At 39.2% G+C, this 22173-nt stretch overlaps 2 protein-coding genes and 1 non-coding gene across 3 annotated transcripts; 1 reads left to right on the top strand and 2 right to left on the bottom strand.

The window, feature by feature from the left end:
- Positions 1–2054: 2054 nt before the first annotated feature.
- Positions 2055–3564, bottom strand: LOC142960746 (cornifelin homolog B-like). Its single transcript, XM_076102751.1, has 3 exons — positions 3459–3564; positions 2970–3124; positions 2055–2177 (listed from the first exon to the last, which is right to left on the bottom strand). Exons 1-3 carry the CDS (start codon positions 3562–3564, stop codon positions 2055–2057), a joined length of 384 nt encoding a protein of 127 aa, XP_075958866.1.
- A 9068-nt stretch (positions 3565–12632) lies between these two features.
- trnav-cac (transfer RNA valine (anticodon CAC)) lies at positions 12633–12705 on the top strand. Its single transcript has one exon. It is a non-coding gene; the product is annotated as a tRNA-Val (tRNA).
- Positions 12706–16507: 3802 nt separating this feature from the next.
- Positions 16508–20443, bottom strand: pgrmc1 (progesterone receptor membrane component 1). Its single transcript, XM_076102450.1, has 3 exons — positions 20119–20443; positions 18635–18790; positions 16508–18399 (listed from the first exon to the last, which is right to left on the bottom strand). The coding sequence occupies exons 1-3, from the start codon at positions 20411–20413 to the stop codon at positions 18302–18304; spliced, it is 549 nt and encodes a 182-aa protein (XP_075958565.1). The 5' UTR covers positions 20414–20443; the 3' UTR covers positions 16508–18301.
- Positions 20444–22173: the final 1730 nt, after the last annotated feature.

Raw genomic sequence — 22173 nt, 5'->3', positions numbered from 1 at the left:
AAATGTCTCTTTAGCTGCTTAATTTCACCAACTACTCGCTAACTTTGTCTATTTTTTTTCTGCTGGAAACAGATGGCTATAGAAGTTAGGTGTCTGAAACTCTCATGCTGATTTTAAAACAAAACCAAAGAGTTGTGAGATTATTCTCTGTGATTTCAGCACAAATGCATATCGTAATATTAGCATTCAACTAAGTAGCATACACCTGAGGCATGCCAACTGGAGGCAGTGTGGTGGAGGCCCGTTTTTTCTACTTCATATATTTTGTTTTCCTTGAAAAAATGAGCTAAGTTAAGTCTGAAAAATACTATAATTGCCACCATACAGAGGGTGGACAAAATAACAGAAACAATCAAATTGAACAGCCCTGTAGCGAAGTTAAAGTCATATCCTGTTGTTTTTGGTTGAGACCTGATTGAGACACGATTCAACTCGTTCCTCAACACTCAACCTGTGATTTAAAAGGGGTGGACAATAATAATAATGGCATCAAAACAATAAAAATGTGGAAGTGAATGAACTGGTATTGCATTATTTTACATGTGCTATTATTTTAATGTGAACTATGTCATTTGTTACCAATTCTAGAGAAAACAGGAATTTCCCAGAAAGAAAAATACGTATCCGTTATTTATCAATTACTGGAAATTGTCCTTCCTATAGATATGGAATTACCGGCCTGTAGAAGCATTTGAATTTCTTCCTACACTAGCAAATAATCGTAAGTCACTTCTTCTCTATTTTCCCTTACAGTAATAGGAAACTGTGTCACCACTAAATCATAATACAAAGGAAGCTGCTGAGTGCCACTTAGCAGTGTGTGTCAGCTTTAATAGGTCCGAGAGTCCCTCATCGTCATGACGAGGGATTTCAAAGCAGCGCGTGAGCTGAAAACTTACAGAGGCAGAAAGACGACAGATATTCGACGTCGGTGCTGCTGGAGCGTCAGTCTCGAACACACACAAAACACACATTCTGTGATGCAGAGTGCAGAAAAGCTTCATTAGCTGTAAGGTGTTGTTGTTATTTTGTCCTCCTGCCTGGTTGACAGGGCCAGTGAGGTGAGCTGTGACTAAAGATGCTGCACATCACTGGTCTGATGCACTGTGACCCCACATGGCCTCAACCGGCTTATTGTGAAGTGTGTGGCTCCCTCTACCAGCTGAGTGAGGCTTTACATCAGTATTTAAAGTGAACTGAAGGTAATTCAAGTTAAAGGTGGTTTTCTGTACATTTTCTCTGCAGTAATGCCCTTTGTGTGTCATACATTTGTTCATTATTTTTATACACATATATATATATATATATATACACATTTATTGTTACCTTCTCCAAATAAAGGGCTGTGTGGATATACAAACAAATAACACATTTTATCAATCAATCTTATTTTAAATAAATCAATAATTAATGAAACTCAACTTGATAAATGGTGACATTCACACATTTGCCAAAAAACAGAAAAATATTTAAAAAGTAAACGTTTAAGTTGAGATTTATTTCAAATTGCACTTTTGATACATTGTAGCATTGTTATCAATAATAATGATAACAAAAAGCAATACAAGCTTTTATAACATCTACAAAGCGGGCTGCCTGATAATAATACAATGCTGTGAAAATGAAACAAAGTATACGAGAAAGTTGCATTTGAAACTATCAAACAGACTTTTATACTGAATCCATGAGAATGCATCAGTTAATAATCAATCAATAATCAGAGGACAGTTACTATTTAACCAGGATTTTCCTGAATGTAAGAGCTTTATTCTGAGGTGATAAAAACACAAGGGAAAGACTCAAAAAACTAACAACTTTCTTGCAGTTATTTTATGATGCTGGGAGTTATAGGTTAACCATTGAAGCTTACCTCAATAGATTTGCATTACAGGGCGCACATTTATGGCTAGAGTTTTTCAGTCTTTTTGAGCTTTATTATTGTCTCTCAAAGGTCTTCAGTCTAGAGTGTAGTTATAACATGTTACAGATAAAGCAGGTTGCAGTGTAATGAAACATGCGACAGCCCTGGTTGTGACTACGAGAGAGGAGAGAGGTCATGTGGTCTTGGCGCTGATTAGAACGATGGGGATTTTTCTTCTGCGCATCTCTCTGGACATCTGACACCAGCTGCAGGACGAACAGAAGGTGGCGTACAAGCAGTCCTTGCACATGGTGTCCTGCAGGAAGAATACAATGATGTCTGGTGAACAGGTGTATCATCTGATCTACAAGGGGGATCTTGCAGCCTGTTACACGCGTCGTGGGGGGGATGTGTGATGAACCACTGGTTTAAATTCCATTTTTCTATAAATATTTCCTCCCTCTGTTCAGTAATTCTTTCTTTATGTTGTCAAAACATGTTATGTTTATGCACATCAACTGGCCAAAACTGTGATGTCAAAGGATCGAAGTCTGGAAAATGGTTCATATTTGAAAAATATGTGAATGTAGGAACCCTTAAATCTGGGAAAATGTTGTCATTCTTGGTTTAAATGATATGTATATATATATACCTATGCTATGTTATTTTGAACGTGATAATAAAGGTTCTCAAATATCCAAAGAGTAGCTTTAATAACCAGTTACATGATGTTTCAAGTTTAATCAAGTAGTTTTGTTTGTAAACCTTTTATTATGGGGGCAGTTGAGAAAACACAAGTTTTCAAAGCCCAATGCAAGGTGGGTGAGTGCCCCTGTCATAATGTTGGGAACGTAACCCATATATTCAAAATGCTCTTCTTCTTTTCAGCATATGGGAATTGTGAAATATACCAATATCAGTGCTGGTAACACCGGACACTTCCTGAGCTTCAGTCTTGTTATATTAGTTAAAGAGGCTTAGTCAATGATTTATTTTAAACATTTAGTGGCTGACATTTCTCCATTGGTCTCCATGAAATTACAGATTGGGATGGGCTCGAACCCTTCTGCCAACTGACAACAACAACAACACATAGTTGTGGCCTTACTTTGATGCCATAGCGGTGCCGCATGGAGACCCTCATGGACATGGTGATGGGAGGGATGAGACCGAACACGTCCAGCAGGGGGAGACAGGTGCACTGGCCGTATTTCTTGGTGGTTTTACAAGCGAAGCAGGGACAGCACCAGAAAGCGAAACAACCTGAACCAGGAGAGACATGAACAGAGAGCCAATAAATAAAAGACGAACAGACAGACGTTGTTTTGAGATACAGATAAGATATGAGGAAGTGAACGGATCACCTGATCGTTCTCTGTCTTCTGTCTTTCCAACACTAATGAGTCATTCTCTCTCACATCAGATTTGTTGTTATAATCATAAACATGGATTTGAGTCTGTATCATTTTGTTTCTTTGGTGTTCAAATTAACAAATTAGTTACAGATTGAATTGGTGAGGAAACCAGTAAATATAATACCATGTGTTTAATAAGATAAAATAAGATAAAGTTAACTAAATAAAGATATAAAACTTACACTCGGGCACGTCTTGACAGCAGTCACATATCCCAGATCCCCACTCATCAGATCCTTGGGCGTCCATCACAGGCTGAGGCTGCCTGATGACCATCTTGGAAGTCATGATGGCTTCTAAAGGAGGAAACCAGGATGTAGAGTTCACATTTACACGTGTTTACTAATCCCACTCATGTGTGATTTCATGGGAGCTGAATATCAACTGTGTTTTTGTAGTTTCAGTGCGAAAACCACTGGAAGTTGAGATTTTTTTGTGTTTTGTCGCTTTCCGATGTAGAGGGTCTAACATGAAGACCGAGATAGTCCACACAAGGTGGGAGGCTCAAACTAACACAAGACTCTAGTCCAGGAGACCGCTGTTTGGGTCTCGTGCAAAATTTAAAGTTAGTCTAAATAGCACACATTAGACTGACCTATGGACACACGAATAAAAAAAATCGAAATTCTAATAATATTTCATAGCAAATTGCTTTCAAGCGAATTTCACGAAGTGCTTTACAAAAAATACAAACATAAAATCATTGCATGAAAAAAAGAATTTGACACAAATATGGACAGGTGTCTGTGTAATATAATGGAGGTGTGCTCCTAAAAAGCACAGGTAATGTCTCACCTGTGTATTTGTGCGCTGAGAAAGCTCTGAGTTTGATGTCTTGTCACAGCTGATATCTGCACTGTTATGCTGTCATTTCTCAGTCTCTTCTGAAATACCTGCGGACAAACTGAACACCTGAGAGAACAAACTGGACGGACCGGTCCGTCCTGTGCTCCTCCAACTTTGCTGTTATTTATTCCAACAAGCAGCGGGTGGGGCCATGACACCAGCGCCGCCCAAACACACGTCATGACATTGTTTTCCTGCAACACAAAGTTCATGATGTGAACTTCCTGTGATTATAGGTCAACATGCAATCGAAGACAAACGGTGAGCAGTGTTTCAGCATATTTTCATTGCTGAGGTTTGTAAGAGGGCCCATTCACAGCTGGTATTACCATGTGATCTCTATCTGGATATATTATCTGCATACAGCTGCTCACAACGTCAGCGTTCTTGTTGAAGATACTGGAATTTCAGGAGCAGGACCACTTCTCAACCCTACCACTTCCTGCATTGCCATGAATACCCACCTGGCCCGTTCCTCCTGTTACGCTCTTGTATTAGGTGACCCTCCCTCCCTCCCTCCCTGTTTTTCTCCTCCTCTCTCCTCCTCTCTAGGGTCCTGAGGGGGTTCCCAGTGCCCGGGTGCTACGGCGGATTCCCTATCGAAGCTGCCCACAACTCATTCGCCATACCCGGACGAGCTACACGAAGTTCAAGCCTCGCATCTCAATCACGTTTAGCTTCAATAAATCTGTTAAACGCTTCTATTTGATGGTGCGATTCTTGCTAGTGAATTATCACTTTGTGCACGATGCTGAGGCATGAAGCGATGGGATCCTAATAATGCAATATAGGTAGGCAGCCTCTGTGAAGGAAGACTTGGGAGCTACTTGTAGTTTTTGTCGAGCAGCTAAAGCTAGCAGGAAGAAGACGCGTTAGATTTTATATAAGAAGAAAACGTAATCACCATGACGTCACCTATTAGTTTGTGAACTTCCATTTTGAAGCCTGGAGTTCAGCATTTAGGCAGTCGCCATCTTGGCCCTCATCGATTGTTTCAACCCGATTGCAACAACATGCTTGTTTGCATTCAAAATGACCCAGATCACTGATCGTAAAGTTACTTATGCAAGCGTTTCCTCTCCTCTATCGTTTGGTTAAGTTCAAACAACGACAAAATACTTGGTTCAGATTTCGAAAATATCAAAATCACACACGCCCGAGTACGCCCAAGCACCCACCCTGACCTGCTAAGAGATTATACACCGGTATCAAAACTTCACACGTCTTTTGTATTTTATCTGGCAGGAACAGGCTCTTAAACTCAAAGCTTCATGGTGAACTTTGGTTTATAAACACGGGGCTGGGGAGCAGCGAAATTTATTTTTTATTTCATGATCATCTGAATAATTGAACAGGTGGAAGTGACGCAACTTGTGGTTTTGGGACCTGTTTGTTCTCCTTCAGAAAGTCTAGGCAGGAATTGTGAAATAAAGAAACCTCTCCCATCCTTTAACAATTACCGTTAAAAAAACAAAAAACTTTTAATGACGCACAACAGCAACTGCGAGCCACAAACCACAGTAAAAGGCTGTGGCTTTACAAAACCCTCGGGAAGATACAGGCTGTGGTCAACTGAACAAAGCAGCAACATAAAGATGATGAAAAGTATAGAAGGGTGTTTCAAATAATATTGACAGCAGACAAATGTTGATGAATTTGTTGGTGGTTAGCTCTTTCCTCACCAGAGCCTGTAAAGATTTAAGAATGCTGCCTCCATACTTCCTGGAAAATGGAATGTGACAACAAACAAAGGTAGAGTTCACATCAGTAGTCAAAAACAAAAGGTCATCTCTGTAGATACACGCCCTACCCTGCATTCCTGTTCAGCTGACAAAGAGAGCCGAATGCCTAAGTGTTTACCTGCTCTAAATCATTTAAAGTAGAGTGACACATTTAGTGTTTCTCACTGGAGCATTGTGCCAATAGAAATAAAATAGGAGTGGAACCGACATTCCAATAAAAATCAAAGTAGCAGGATGGTCGGAGCGGCGGCCATTTTAATGTGAATTATATTACAGGGTTGACTTCCTAAATCGATGTGCGGCAAGTCACGTACTCACTGAGGTTAGGTTTTACAGTAACGACTAAAAACAAACTACTTTATCCACACACTCTTGGCACAGCTTGGGAAAGATCAATGCTATTGCCAAACTTTGTTCAGTAACCAGTGTAGCATTAAAGCGTGGTGGAATTAACTAGCTAGCTAGCTTGTTGGTGAATGTGACAACTTTTTCAAATCACTTCTAGTCGAGAGAGAATGTCTTTGCACAAAGGGTTCAAGCATGAGATCCGATGTGTATTGAACCACACATAGAGGCGATGACCTCCTGAACCCTGCTCCTCTGTTGCAAAGAATGGTTGTTGAATATGTGGTCACTCAATGGAAATGCACACCCTAAAGCTTGTTGTCCGTCGGCTAGCTGGCTAACTTGCAGACAGTTGGCCAATTCCACCGCGCTTTAACGCTACTCTGGTAACAGAAAATGCGTGGTGGTAGCCAGCGGCAGCGTTGTGTCAACGGTCCCTCTTCCTGCCCGCTGATCTGGAGAAGTACAAGCTAATTAGCTAATGAATTGTTAGATTTGTGCTTTTCAAGGGATTTGTTGGCAATAAGAGTTTGTATTCAGCAGCTTTCCCATTACCCTTGATCCAGATCGATGGCTACCGTACTTTCACTTGTTCCCTCTGTCGACTTTTTTATTTAGAGAGGTCTATTAATGGAGGGGGAGCTGAGTCAATATGTGAACAGTAGCTTTTGGAGGCTGAGGATCACAATTTAGTGAAATCCTTAAATAGTTGGAATAAAATAATAATGCCACACATTCAAACATATAGACTAAAGAATATAACTGAAAAAAACAAATGGGTGTCTCAGGAAGGAGAGAGGGACCAACTGAGACTAAAGAGGTTTTTTAACAGAGTGCACTGGCACACAGGGCCCATGTGTTTCCAGTGTTGCTGATGAGCTCAGGTGTTTCCACTCTGCCACGCCCACCTCCAACACCTGCAGGGAAACCAACGGAGTAACAGGCAGACAGTGTCATCACATAATAATGCTAAAAATAATAACAATAATTAAATCAAATTTAATTAAATAAATACATTCTCAGCTGTCATTTAAAAATGTTCACACATGTTCAGCCCGTATCTATTATAACCTTTAATAAAGTATTCCATGATACATTTTTTTTAAAAGCTGTGTGGCCTGCGTATGGTTAAATGTTGAACCCAAAAACCCCATAAGAGTAAAAAGAAGAACTTAACGCTGCAGAGCTTGAAGTCCTGCAATTGGAAAATGTTAATATAGGTGTCAGCTCTGTCATACAGGGGCATGACCATGAGGGACTTGTTTGACATGGGGTTAGATGCCAAAACATGCTTAAACAAAATGGTCCATGACTAAAATGGCAGACTAGATTGTCTTTCATGCCGAAGGAGAACTTTTTAAAACAAGAACATTGGTGAATGTGACAACTCCTCTCAAATCACTTGTAGAGATAATCTCTCTGTAGAAGGGTTCCAGCATGGAGTCCATTGTGTACATTGAACACATACAGGCGATGATTTCTGGTTGATGAATATGTGGTCCTACAGATTAGAGTAGTAGTAGTAATTAAATTACAGTTTAAGATTTATTACACCTTAAACCTTGGTGTCCAACGGTCCCCCTGCTTTGTCCACAGCAGATAAACCAGCTGAACTCAGGAGGTGAAGATCAAAGAGTGAATGTCTGAACAGTGCAAACAGACAGCAGAGCAGCAGCCCCGAAGACTGAGGTCACAGTCCATCCACAGTCAATATAATCTTAATCTTTTGTCCGAAATCCAAAAAAAAATTTTTTCCCCAGGGTTGGCCAAGTTCAGCAATAAGCCAGATGAGTGCAGATAAAACAGGAAGATTGCAAGATTTTTTAAATTAAAAGCTGCATGTTCAGCAACCCTGTCTTCTAAGTGTTCTGCACAACTAATTTACAACAAATATATTTTGAAAGAAAAGCAATGGCGCTCTAAATAATATAGGGAACGTTTTCACTGACATTTTTTATTTGTTTTCCCATAATATCCTGTCATGCCAACTTAAGCATTATTCACATTTTGTTTCATGTTTCTGTAGAAGCAACTCAAAGCACTCAGTTAGTTAAAGGTCTTAACTGAATATTGAAAATGTCAACATTTACATTTTCAGTATCTTCACTTAAGCCTGCATGTTTTTTGCCACTAGGGGGCAGTGCAACATGTAAACACTGATCTATTGTAGTGGCGAAAATGTTAGCAAACAGTCTCAATTAAATATCAAGTAGCAACATTCATTTAAAATGATGTTTCTGGCCACCTGATGAAGTCTAATGTTAACTGTCTTTTAAGCTCTGTTTTGGTCTCCACCAACTCCTGAGAAAAAAAAACATCTGGCTCTTTAGCTGCTAGTTGCTCAGTGTGAAATGCAAAATGTATACAGTATGACATGCATAAAAACAAACACAAATGAAGTAATTTACTGTGGCACGACTACTGTTACACATTTATAGTTGTGCATAAGCCAGTTTCTCTTTATTTCATTTCATTACCGATATCCACCAAAAGGTCGACAATATTTAGAACTGAACTTTGCACCAGTAAAGCTCACTTAAATGGGGAGAGAGGGGGGAGAAAGAGAGGGAGGGAGGGAGAGAGATAGAGAAGAGAAAGGGGGGTCAGAGAGAGAGCAGTGGTGACTCAGTCAGTCCCGAGAGGAAAGAAGAGACGACAGAAATGAGGATCTCCCACGGAAATCTGGTATTACCTGAATCTACAGTTGTGTGACAATTTCTATGAATATTTATATGTAAAAAAAGAAAATCTAGATGCAGAGACACTGGGGCTGTTTGCATGGTTGCTACATGCTTTTAGAGAAATCTTTACATTATGCAGATAAGATATCTGATGAAGAAACACCTCTGAAGCTGGTGTGAGCGCATATGTAGCTTAGTTGGAGATTTACACGGGTGATTATTACTTACATGAAGTCAAATATAATGGTTACCGTCCTCTTTGACTCCTGGAATGTCTTGTTGGGTAATTTGCTTGGCTGAGGTTGTTGGTTTAGCTTTTAGCAACTTTTTGAAGCTGTTGAATCTCAACAATCTCATCAATCCCTCCTGATTACAACAGAGAGGATGAATGAAATTAATCTTTTAGCAATCCTGTTTTTATTTCCCTTTAAGTAACTTAAAGGGCAGAACAATCTTCTCCACTGTCTGAAAACACCAGCTGTATTCTGCATGGCCTTGTTTCAGCTCTTCGCTGAAGCATTTATGATGTTTTCACTGAGTGAACTTAAACTCAAGACTTTTTATTTTAATGGTTGCCCCATTCCATCAAATGGAAATGATGTATTGTGCGTCATTTTTTCCCCAAATTGCAGGCTGATAAGATTGGGTATAGTTTGGAAACCTTTGGATCTCAACTATAATTTAAATATTTGTCTTCCAGCACCTCTGCAGCCCAGAGCCAGCTGGCACATCCGGCACTTCCTCAGTCTGGTCTCCACAACTGAAGGATTGGACAAATTTGACTCTTGTCCAAACTTCTGCATCAACCGCTTCAGCATCAACAGGTTAGTTTAGCTGGGTTAGTTCATTTACACACTGAAAAACGACTAGACACGGATGAAAAGGAGAAAAAGATCTTTCTAGGACTTGGTGCTCTGACACTGACTGTATTGGTTTCTCTTGTAACACTTTCATGGGACCTCTGCCTCCTCCTAGTGGAGAGCTGATGAAAACACAGGGACTCTCTCAGCTGCAACCCTAACCTTGCCTTCTTTTTCTTTTCCTTTTAATCTAAAAATGACCTCAGGCTCCTAAGAGGGTTTTTTAAGAGATGTTACATTTTAATTATTTTGGAGCATTTGGAAAAACATGTAATATAATCAACTTTTTGTACCAGAATTGTATTTGTGATCCTTTGCGGGCATTTCGACCCCCATGTTTGGAACCAATAGTTTAATCTCATTTAACATTATGTCATCTAATCTGATGCGTTTATGTGACTTGCAGGTGCTTTAGTACCTGCAGGCGTTCCTGAGACTCGGGACATCAGGGGGATGGAGGGCTACAGTAAGCCAGAGCCTGTGCCTCCTGGCCCGGGTGGGACGTCGTCCATGCCTGGGCCTCTACTCTCAGGCGCCCTGGAGAAGCTGCACCACCAGACAGACTCCGTCCTCACTGCGGCCCGGCTTGTCCGCAGAGGATGGACGGAGGAGGGGAAGAAGACAGGGTGGCAAGTTTCCTATTTCAACTCCTCACATCAACCCTCTGTCTCCGGGTCAGGTGGAAATCAGGGTCCAAAACATGCTGAGATTTTCCTGAGGGAACGACGGGAATCCAGGCGGGTTCTCGTCGTGAACAGCGGGAAGACGGCCGATGACAGATGGACGGGCTCTGACAAACCGACAGATGAAGCAAAACAGACTGAAGGTTCATTCTCAGCTAACAGACAGACGGGCCTTCGTATCGTGGTGTCTGGCTGTCGCACCACATTCAGACAGTCCAGGAGGTTTAAGGCCCCGGTACTACCAGTCATTGCTGAGATGTAGACAAAAGGTGGCCTTTGTTCCAGAAAGGACAATGAATTAAAGGCACGATGCATGAAAAACGTTCTTGGTTATGATAAGAGTACTAGAATCTGTTGACTTCAATTAAACTTCATTTAAACTTCATTTAAACATGCAAATATGTACAAATGTAACTGTGGGCTGGTGATTGACACAAACCCAATATATACCAAATGTATCCCCTATATGCATGTGACACATGCCTCCATTCGGAAATCATACAGCAATAGAGACACATATTCAAATTTTCAGTCATTTAGTGAAGGCTATAAAGCTCAGAAACAACCCTCTTAAAACCAAAAGTTTGTCCAGAAGATGGGAGACCTTTCCTGATTTCGGTTTCTGGTTTTGTCCTCGGGGTTGTGCTTGAACCTTTTATCAACTGTGCAAATAACAACACCGACAAATACAACCGTAGAGAGACAAACAACAAAAAGTTACTCCCCGTCGGGGAATCGCCCTAAACCGTTTCCCATTCATTTCCAATGGTACTCCTAAACCAGTACGGATGTAATATATATTTGGCCACCAGCAGCTCTGTGGTGCCGTTTTTCGAGTGAAAGACTTTCTCCAGCGACAGCCCGGATTTTCTGGAGCTCTTCGCTGTGTTCGAAACCGGGCGGAAACACGTATTTTTTCCACTTCTGGATCATCTTTGAACCCTTTGTATCTGTGGCACAAATTCTGATTTTGTAATTTCATCATTACTGTCGATTTATTCATTCAACCTCCTGATCTAGGATGAAAGACAGGAAACGGGACGAGCTTTTGGTTTGGTACCTGAACGCAACACTCTCAGAGTTTCTGTATCGAGATGATTCTAGAATGTACAAAAACATAATGCCCCTAAAACATCATATATAAAACAAATGACCAGTACATTAAATATACAGTATACATATATACATACAGTAGATGGTGTATCCATAAACATATTTACAATATAAGTGCTGAAACAGTAATCATCATTATGTCAGGATTGCTGCTTCTCTGAATATCTGTTGGATTTGGAAAAAACGATTAAATCAATGAATGAAAATGATTGTTATTTGATACGCTGAATTAAAAGTATAAGTAAGTAAGTCAGTCCAGGTGATTTTTATTAATACAATCTAGATATTAACTATAAACACAGATGTTAGGAAAACATTGAGCCACAATACAGACAATCATATCCTGAACATATTGTATTTATTCTAGTGCAATAAATATATACATTCTAGTGCAATAACTGTATTTATTTTTCATGCAATAACTTATATTTATATGATGCTGGGACGTCTGTCACTCAAAGGGGAGAAACAGCGCCCCCAACATCGCGCTTGTGGCCAAAGATATCTGACAGCCGTAGTGATGAGGAGTACCATAGAGAAAGAATGGAGAAAGTTAAGAGAGTTAAGACTTATATTTCCACTTCAGGATCATCTTTGAAACCTTGAACACAGATTATAACTGTGTAATTTCATTGTTACTGGTGACTTATTCATTTTTAAATGACCAACTTTAACTTCTTCTGAAGTGATTGATGAATCACACATTATCTCTTCCTTCATAACTAATTGATTTATTTAATTATTTAGAAAAAGCTGACAAGGCTTCCCTAATGAACTTAGTTTTGTTTTTATTATCAGTAACAGTCCCTTCAATGTTCAGCTGCAGTATAAATGTGTTTGTCTTGTGACTTTTCTAGTTTAAAGAAATATCAGATATCTGCTCACCTTGTTCTAAATATTTCTGCTTTTATTTTATACGTCATCTAAATTATTCATTCAGTTTATTTTAATGTGTCCTCTTCAGATAAGTCTTCTGGTGGTTCATCACAACGGGTTGTGATTTCAGAAACAACCTCATCCTTTAGGATCTAGATAGGAAAGATAGGGAACGGGAGGAACTTTTCTACTGGTACCTCAACGCACTGAGTTTCCGTAGTGTAGTGGTTATCACGTTCGCCTCACACGCGAAAGGTCCCCGGTTCGAGACCGGGCGGAAACACTTATTGCTTTTCATTACTAGCTTCCGTGTTGAACATATCGGTATTTTAATGCGCTTTATTTAAATAGATGCATATAAAAAAGTACAAAAATACAAACAGGAATAAATAACTGACGCGACCGATCTCAGTGACACAGATAATTTAGGGCGCTTCAATATGCCGAAAACACTTTTTTTTTCGTGTCCCTGAATGCACCATCTATATGGTTTCCGTAGTGTAGTGGTTATTTTTAGTTGTAAATCCTTAATTACATAATATTGCAAAATCTTAATGAAAAAGGAAATTTTGTTAATTACAAAATAAAGTGAAAGGCTCATGATTTAAGCAAAATACTTTATTACATTTTTTTTTTATTACAAAATTAAGTCAATTTACGAAGTAGGCCTACAACATGTTTTTAAATTCTTATGAAATGAGCAAAATGCAAATGATTTAAGTAAAACCCTCTAATTATAAAAAAAACAAGCAAAATCTTTAATTACAGAATGAACTACAATGATTAAGAACAACAATGAGCAAAATAGTAAACATTTATGAATCACAAATAAATGAGTTTTTAGGGGCTGATCACAGAGGGATGTTGTTCCTATTTGTATTATTCTGAATATCTTTTAGATAAATGTTGCTCACTACAATAAAGGAGCCATGTGAACCACAAGGAGCGCTAAAGTGAAGTCATGAAGCTCATTATATGTTTTAAAGGACAAACAGCAACAGATTGTCAACATTGAGTATCGTTCTACAGAATGTAGAAGATATAAGTCAATGTTTCATGTTTATTCTAATATCTCACTCACATTAACATTGTTCCTCATAGTCTTTGGTTTCTGCTTGGACTCTGGTAAACCTGCTCTCAAGTCTAGTTTTCAAATGAAACTTTATATCTGTGAGGTGTTTTTAAAGATTCACGTCTTCAGAAGGAACCAATGGGCTTGGAGCTGAGAGCCACAGACAGGAAGTCAGAACGTATGGAGAGACCAACACATTGTTGAGAGTAAGAAAGACAGGCTATAATAATGTGGGATCATATTCAGCCTTCTTGTTACTTGGTACTCTGTTACAGTAAAAGTACTAATACGACAGTGTAGAAATACTCTGTTACAGTAAAAGTACTAATACGACAGTGTAGAAATACTGTTACAGTTAAAGTACTAATACTGTGAGTACTACCAGCAGTGTTTGCAGAGGTTCTGTCTCTCAAACAGCCGGATGACGACCCTCTCCAGAATAGTCAACATTGTCTCTTAAAGCAACAGTAGAACTCAGGCCTAAATTATTCATAGAGTTGGGGGGGGGGGGGGGGGGGGGGGGGGCTTTGTGCTTATGATTGGTCATGTGACCTCTCCACACTGAAGCATGTTCACTTGCTGAGAGCTCTTTTTGAAGTTTCTCAGGATATCATGGTTCAGCATCTCTCTCCTCCTGGCTGTATTCTGACTCTTTAAACCGGTCCTTGTCTCCACTCCTCAATGCCTCTTCCTTTAGAAACCTGAGCTGTCTGAGTTTAGCTGTGAACCAGTTTGTTGTTGATGTTACTCACCCTGGTGCATGATGGGACACTGCTGTCTTCACAGAAGCTGATGTATGATGTCACAGCTGCTACTTTACACAGTTCTTTGTAATGTTGCTCAAAGGTCAGTTTCACCCCAAAAAGAGGAGAAAATGGTGGTGAACAAGAGATGAGTGAAAGATGTGGAGAAGCTGAGTCACCTCCACCAGACATCATCTCTGGAGGACTTCCACATCTTCATCCTGTGCTCTGAACACAGGAACGTGTTTTTCACTTTCATGGAATGTTGATCAGGTAATAAATACTTTATAATAGATTCTGTAACCTCTTATAACAAAGTGACTGAATTAGAGAAGTGTTACCATGATTCTATTAATGTAGGTTGAGCCTTACAGTCGAGCATTGTAATGAAAATGAGGACCGTGAACAAGTAACATCTGCTGGAACATCTGTCTACATGGTCGTGTTCCCCAAGTCAAAGAAGATTAAATGCATATAAAGCCAGTTAAAACAGAGCCTACATACAAGTGTTAAACTATTTTACAACAAACATAATACAATGAAGGTGGGATTTTAACAAGGACAAATGACAAAGTTTCAATATAAATAAGGAAGGAAGCGTATTTAATTTAGAACAAGAAAACTATCATTTAAATAATGTTTTCATATTCAGAGTACGTGGATGAAGTGATGAGGCTCGTACTTGAGGAGGTGTTTGAGGACCCGACTCCATTTGTTGAGGAGTTGAAGACGAGGACCTGTGGTGCCAGTGAGAGACCCTCAGAGGAGGAAGTGTTGCCGCCACGTGTCCCGCTTCAGTCCAGGAGCAGCCTGAAGGCCACAACAGGACGGGATGACGACCCTCATGTCCTCAAGAGAAGCAGCTGACGAAGGATCTCCTGTATGGAGAGGAGCACACATCATTACCATCGCAGATAAAATATGTTCTATGTACAGTATGACAGCATTTACTCATGTTTATGTTTTATGATATTATTGGAAGTCATTTGGAGGAAAAATCAATCATTGTCGTTTCTTCATTAGTTCTTATGCTCTTGAGTTCTAAAGAAACATTAGTGTTCAGATGTAGTTTACAGATTTCATTATATGTAATAACTTCCTCTTCTTCTGTTCCACAGTCACATGTGTACACGTCGTGATGTTCTGCAGGGTTTATGGACTCGAGGATGTGAACATGTAGCAGGAACTGGAACCTAATGAGGAACATAAGACTCTGATTTACATGAAATATTGTTTGTTAATAAAGTAAATAATGAGTCAGGAGGCAACATCACTGCAGAGGACAAATATGAATCCAGGAAGCAACAATTCTACTTCAAATAAGATGAGATCTTGTTGTTGATGATAAACATAATTGTAAAATGCAGCTCCATTTTAGCAGAAAGGTTACAGTTAAGACATTTGATATTACTAGTGTTGTTACTGTATACAACACAAAGCTGTACTCTACATAACATGACCAAAGTCACTAATAACACACTTTAGGTTGAACAGGGAACATGTGTTGGTAGATAACTTTGGTAGTATTTCTCTACTGAGGCAGCGTGAGTGTAACTCTGAGCGGCTGCTACTCAGATGAAGAGGAGGACTTGTGTTCTTCACAACAGCTTCTGAACTGCGGTTGTGTAAAACTGATTCTATCTGATTTCACAAGAAGCTGCTGACTGATTGCAGATTATAGGACTGTTTCCGTGACAGGCTGAGCTGTTCCTATCAGATGAATGCTGTCAGATATTAGAAGTACTACAGCGTAGAAAGTCCTGCATTCAAAGAACATATATACATAAGTATCCAAGTAAAAGTACTCATTATACAGGATGGCCCCTGTTATTTCATTAATTCTATGTCATTACATGGTAAATAATATTTTAAAAAGGTATTAAAATAAACAGACTGACTTAATTTTGTAGTTTTCTTTATTAAATCAAAATATCATTTCTCAGGATTATGACATTTAGTTTATGTACATGCATACTGAACATATTCCTTCTTTCAATGTATTTTTCGGAAAGTGGCCGTCGACGGAGGCAAAGAAAGAAATATTGTGTTCAGATTATTTAACACATTTAAAACCAACTTCTTCCATATAAGATCAGGATTCAAAATGTATTTCCTCACCAACAAAGTTTCTGCAACACTTCACAGACACGTGGAGACTATTGTATTTCTAAATAACAATACTTTGAGAGCATCAGAGGCCTCCCAATAAACGTCAGATTCTTTCCCCATCATGGATTTAGTGTCAAAAAGAATGTAAACAAACAGCTGAATGATTGAAATTATGACTTTATTAAATTCAACATTACTGGCAGCAGCTTCTTTCTAGTGTTTACAGGTGAAGCCATTTATTTTGTACACTTTTCCTCTGCAACAAGTGATGAACGACAAAGATGAGCACAAGAGTGAGGGCTTCATATTTCACCGTTTTCTGCATTTATTTTGTTTTTGTAAGAAATCATTGCACATTACTTGTTTTATCCGACCTAAAGTCAAAAATCTGAAAGGAATTCAAATTATAGAATTGTGTAAAGCAAAGGAAAAGCAGCAAATTCTTGTATTTGAGGAGCATGAAACCAGAGACGGGTTTATATGTTTTGCTTGATAAATCACTGAAAATGGTTCATGGGATTATATAATGGGGATCTGGGGCTCTGCAGCAAACAACCAGGATTGTCATTGTGAGTTCTACATTCAGATAATCTGCCAAAAATCTCCCCTTTTCACCAGAAATGAACACTGAATATAAGACAAATGTATTAACAGGAGAGTTTCAAGACGGCGTAATACAACAATAATTAAAGAGCCGGGGGAGGAGGTCAAAACGAATCATTTCCCAGATTTAAATGATAAATTTAGGAGAAAAACATTGCAAAGTGGAGCAATGTAGTTCTTTGTTGGTTTCTTCTTCTTTCTTTAAATTTGAGACTTTTTATTACAAATCACTGACTTTATAATCTCAGAGAATATTCAAGTTTTTATTTTCTTTAATTTGTTGACATTTCTTTCCATCATAAATGTATCACTTTGTTTTCTTATTAATTTATAACTTAATTGTCAAAATGTTTTCATGTCTTTTTTCAAGGTATATTACTTTGTCTTCTTTTTTATTTATTTATTTATTTTTTTATTTACCTACAATGGCCGTAATACGCCGTCGCAGAATTCAGTTCAGCCAAAACATGTGATGGGTTAACAAGACATCTGTACGTCATCATCATCAGGAAACAGTTCGCCCCTCATATAAAGGTAAATAAAGCCAATGTGGTTAGTACAGTTCATCAAGAAAAAGTCCGTGTTTTATTTTCAGCCTGCGTGTTACGCTCATATTTGTGTTAAAGAAAACATTAAGGTGGGAAATGCAGACCTACTAAAGCTTACCAAATGAACAAAAATCATTCCAAACGCTCGTCTTGAGAGTCAAACAGAAAGTAAACGCTGGAATGAGTCCTCTGTGTCGAGATCTACTTTGAGAGGAAACTAAGTTTAGGTGTGACTCAAAGATAAGCGTTTTAAATGTTCTCTGGAAACAAACACATTAAATCTGCCCTCTGGCTCCAGAACCTCAATATACTTCAGCTAATTTTGAGTGAAACTACTTCCTGAGATAATTCATTTCAATGTGAGCCGAGCCAAACCTCGAATGAAAGGAAAGTGTACAACCTGCGACACGTCAGCGGCGATGTTATCAAAGTGTACGACAGAGCTGTGGATTATCTCGCAGCCAAAGCTCATCTGCTCCTCCTTCAGTCAGCCGACTACTCCTAACCTCCAGGACACATAACCGTCTGTGGAATTGGTCCAAGTTCTTGATTCTCCACAAAAATCTACGTTTTGACTGATAAAACTCTAACAACACGACAGCTCTACATCAGAATGCATATTTAGCCATTAGTGCCACAAGATTAACGGAGATGAATGGAATTCAGTCAGGGTTGTGAAAGTCCAAACGTACTAGAATACATACAGAAGATTGGCCCCTAATAAGGAGGCAACAGGCGTCAAAATTACAAACCAACATTAAGGCACCGACCATTTTCTCCCCGTCTAGTTCGCTATTTACGCTTCTAGTCCGCCTTTTTGTCTTTGCCCTCCTCCTCGTCGTCGGTGTACTCTGTGGGCTCGTCCCCTGGTTTCAGCAGCTTGCCGATGTAGTCGTACTTAACTGGAAGACAGGAAAAATTAAATGAATGAATATCTGCCGACAAATTACCGGAAAGAGATCACTGCATTGTGTTTTGAAGCTTGTTCATTAAACACTATTTATTTTCCCCTGAGTCATAAAGTAAAATATCTCATTTGTTGTCAAATGTGATGCATTGCAGTGAAAAGTATCGTTTCTCGAGATACATCTCTGCCTCAATAACTGTGGCGTTTAAACAGTCACATCTCGTACTCACAGGTGAACTGAGTCTCCCACTCGGCGAGGCTCTCCTGCTGCATGGCGTTCAGGTCGGACAGGTCGTCGTGTTCGTCTTTCAGGGCCTCCTTCTCCAGGCAGAACGTAGCCAGACCTCTGGACGCATCTCTGCCCGCAAACACTCCATACGGCCCCTCTGTGAGACGTGATACAAACAGTGAGGTGAATGCTGGAGACACAACCAAGAACGGCTGAAAAGTGACCATTTTAAGCTCGTTTTACATGAGATTTTATCTCTAGTAGCCGGATGTTGAGCTAGATATACATGTATACTCAGACAGAAAGATCTTTGAAATGGAGAGATGGTCATTTGATAGATATGCCTGGTGATATTCTATGTGTTTCCCATGAAAAGATCATAACCAACAACAATATATTTGTGAGGTGTGTTCAGTTGGAAACAGTGGGCGTAGAGCTGAAGCAGATTTTTGGTTTTGGTCCAAAACTATTTAGCAACACAAGGCCCTTGGTGTTTAACATCCTGCAACAGCTGTGCACGTTATCAAAGTGTCCTTGAGCACCAAGCACTCTCTGTCCACGGACACACTTTAAATCAGCCAAATTCCTTTAATATCAAGCCACAGCAGGACTCCAGGCTTCAGGGCGCGGCATGCAGCGGACTGAAAAAGGTTTGCATGACTGTGAGATATCTTGTTGGTCAGAGGTTACAAGCAACAGAGGTTACAATCTGAGGTTTAAAAAAAAAAAAAAAAAAGAAGAGGTCTAACTCTGCTTCCGTTTCCAGGCCACAAAAACCACGAAGCATGACGGGGCATATTCTAATTTCAGAGAACACGTGGTTTAACTCTGGTAACAACGGTTTAACTTCACTCCTACAAAGAACAACAGATCTGAGGCCTGCTCTTACACCGATGAATTCATAACATTTATTTATGTCCGTCTTGAATACGTTTTTTTTCTTCTGATAAATCTTCCATTTTCCATCGATTTAGTTTTGGGAGAAACGTGTGGAAACCTAATTACATAAGGTCTCCACACTATGTAATAATTCAGCATTAAACCAAACATTACAATATAAATAAAGGCCCACTGCACTTTGGAAACATGGCGGCGACCGGTTTGTTTATGCATTTTCTTTTTATACCAAGGAGTAACTCAACGTCTCCAATAGACGATCTGTGGTTCCAAGGCTATAGCAACTCCTCTGTTGTGAAACAGGATCGTCGTATTATTTGCCTGCTCGCTAAAGGGGGTGTGACGTTAGCTGCTAGTTAAAAAACTCAATTGAAACTTGTTGTATTTGGTAATAATGTCAGAGAATTGCTATCAAGTGTGAATCAATAAAATGTCACCTCAGCGCCATAGACTGTAGCTCAGAGCCAGCGGCTACCACACGCGAGCGTCTGTGAGTGGCGTAATGTTCTAAACGTTCGAAACACGAGACGGACGGAAAAGAAAACAGGTTAGACCAACTTAATGGAGAGGGGTTAGAGTAATGGTTACCTGGCCCGTAAAACTTCTTCCCTCTGGTCACGTCGAACACTTTCCCGTTGACTGCCATGAGGATCCTCGGGTCCTGGAGTCCATCGTAGGGCTTCAACTCTGCGAAGGTGAAGTCTCTCTTTTTCAGTTTGGGCAGCGGTATTTCCACCTCGCCGAGCTCCGGTGGTTTGTCCCCGCGGAAGATTTTGTACAGGAGGAACAGACAGAGGCTGAGCAGGGTCAGGTTCAGCGGGGAGGTGAAGATCTCCTGAAAAATGCCACCAGAAGTTACCTCGCTTCCTTCTTCTTCGGCCATGTTGGGTCCTCTCTCTGTCCGTGTGTGTGTTGGGTGGGAGCCCACGGATTAGCCAATCACAGTGCAGCCTGAGAGGCGTCGGTTAGCGGTTTAAACCAATTGGGTTATTCTAACTGTGTGCCATAAAAAGCGATCGATATATAGATAGATAAATGGATATTACATTATATATTCTCAAGTAACAATAATGTCAGGAAGTAAAGTGACATTTTTTTATCAACCTGACAAAATTACGTTCTTGTGGGAAGAAAAGAAAATAAAAGGCAACACTGTAACTTCTTTACATTCTATTAGAATGTAAAGAAGCTACAGTGTATAGAATGATTCTATTGAAGTTATTCCTTTTTTAAATGTTTTAGACGAGTCACTAATCACTTTAAAATAGTGATTATAGCTGATTTAACTTACAGACATGAGATTGATCTTCTCATGTCACTCTCTTTATACAATGATATAAATTCATCCCCGTTTTATTGATATCTTACGAAATAGTACTCCTCACTTTTCGTGCGTTTTTCCTGCAAAAGTCCAGCAACATGAGTCTGTTTTCGCTTGTTACATGCATACTGTCTTTTCAAAATAAACTTCCATCTTCACAGGAAACAACTAAGGTTTAGGCCAGGCATGTCCAAAGTCCGGTCACACATGAATGCTTACATTTGGTTACATTGCTATTTGCTGTCATTGAAAATAAAATGATTAAATAACAATGTATGTATAGGCTACTTGTATTGTTTAAAATAATGTCAGCAGGGACTGTTGGCCCTTGGGCATTTTCACATTATCAAATCTGGCCCTCTTTGAAAAAAGTTTGGACACCCCTGTTCTAAACTGTAGGCTATCACAATATACTTCTATTTCTGTAATTATTAATGCTAGTTTTTATTGTCGATTGTTTCATTATTTGTTATGGTTAATTGATTAGTTTAATCTATAAAGTGCCAGAAAAAAGTCAATAAATAACTGAAAAAGCTTAAACAATGAATCAATTATCAAAATGGTTGTTTTAATCAACTAATCCATATATTTATCTAATATCTATATTATATGTAGGCTATAACAACAAACATAATTTAAAAAGTTTAATTTGTTCATTTGTTTGAATTATGTTTTGAACTTTTGATGTTATGGAGAATACATTTGGTGACCACAAAGAGACACAAAACAACTACAAAGGGATGCAAAACATCAACAAAGGGATGGAAAACAACCACACAGGGACGCAAAACATCCCAAAAGAAGTTGGCCTACTGAAATGTATTTTTTGTTCTATTGTCCATTATATAATAATCTTGGATACAGGCTTTTCCTTAAAATGTCCGCAGTTTGTTTTGTTTGTTCTGTCTGAAGAATGTAGACTTCAGTACCTGTTTACAGACATTGTTTCATAGCTCAGCATCTGATAAATGCTCACCAACAGTGCACCAGGGCGCTTTATCTTTGACGTGTTAACGGCGCAGTCTGTGCTCCAGATGTGCCAAAGTTATGTTTTATAGCTGCAATGTCTAGGGAGATGGATAGTGTTCATATTTGATTTGACATGGATGGAGGTGTATCATATTTGCTCTTTCACTCATGTTATTGCTCCAGTTTATGTTTGCAGCGTCCTGTCAGCTAATGCGGGACACATTTTGGTGCATGATGCTTTGAAAAAGGCCAGTTTATTTATATAGCAAATGACAGCAACAAGGGAAAGAGCTTCATATAAAACGTCAAAAGACAAAGTGCAAAAAATACATTATTAAAGCACCAATTATTGT

This window comes from Anarhichas minor, unplaced genomic scaffold (assembly GCF_050575085.1).
Source record: "Anarhichas minor isolate MPS153535 unplaced genomic scaffold, ASM5057508v1 ptg000027l, whole genome shotgun sequence".
Classification (NCBI taxonomy): domain Eukaryota; kingdom Metazoa; phylum Chordata; class Actinopteri; order Perciformes; family Anarhichadidae; genus Anarhichas; species Anarhichas minor.
This window is presented reverse-complemented; position numbering and strand designations above follow the sequence as displayed.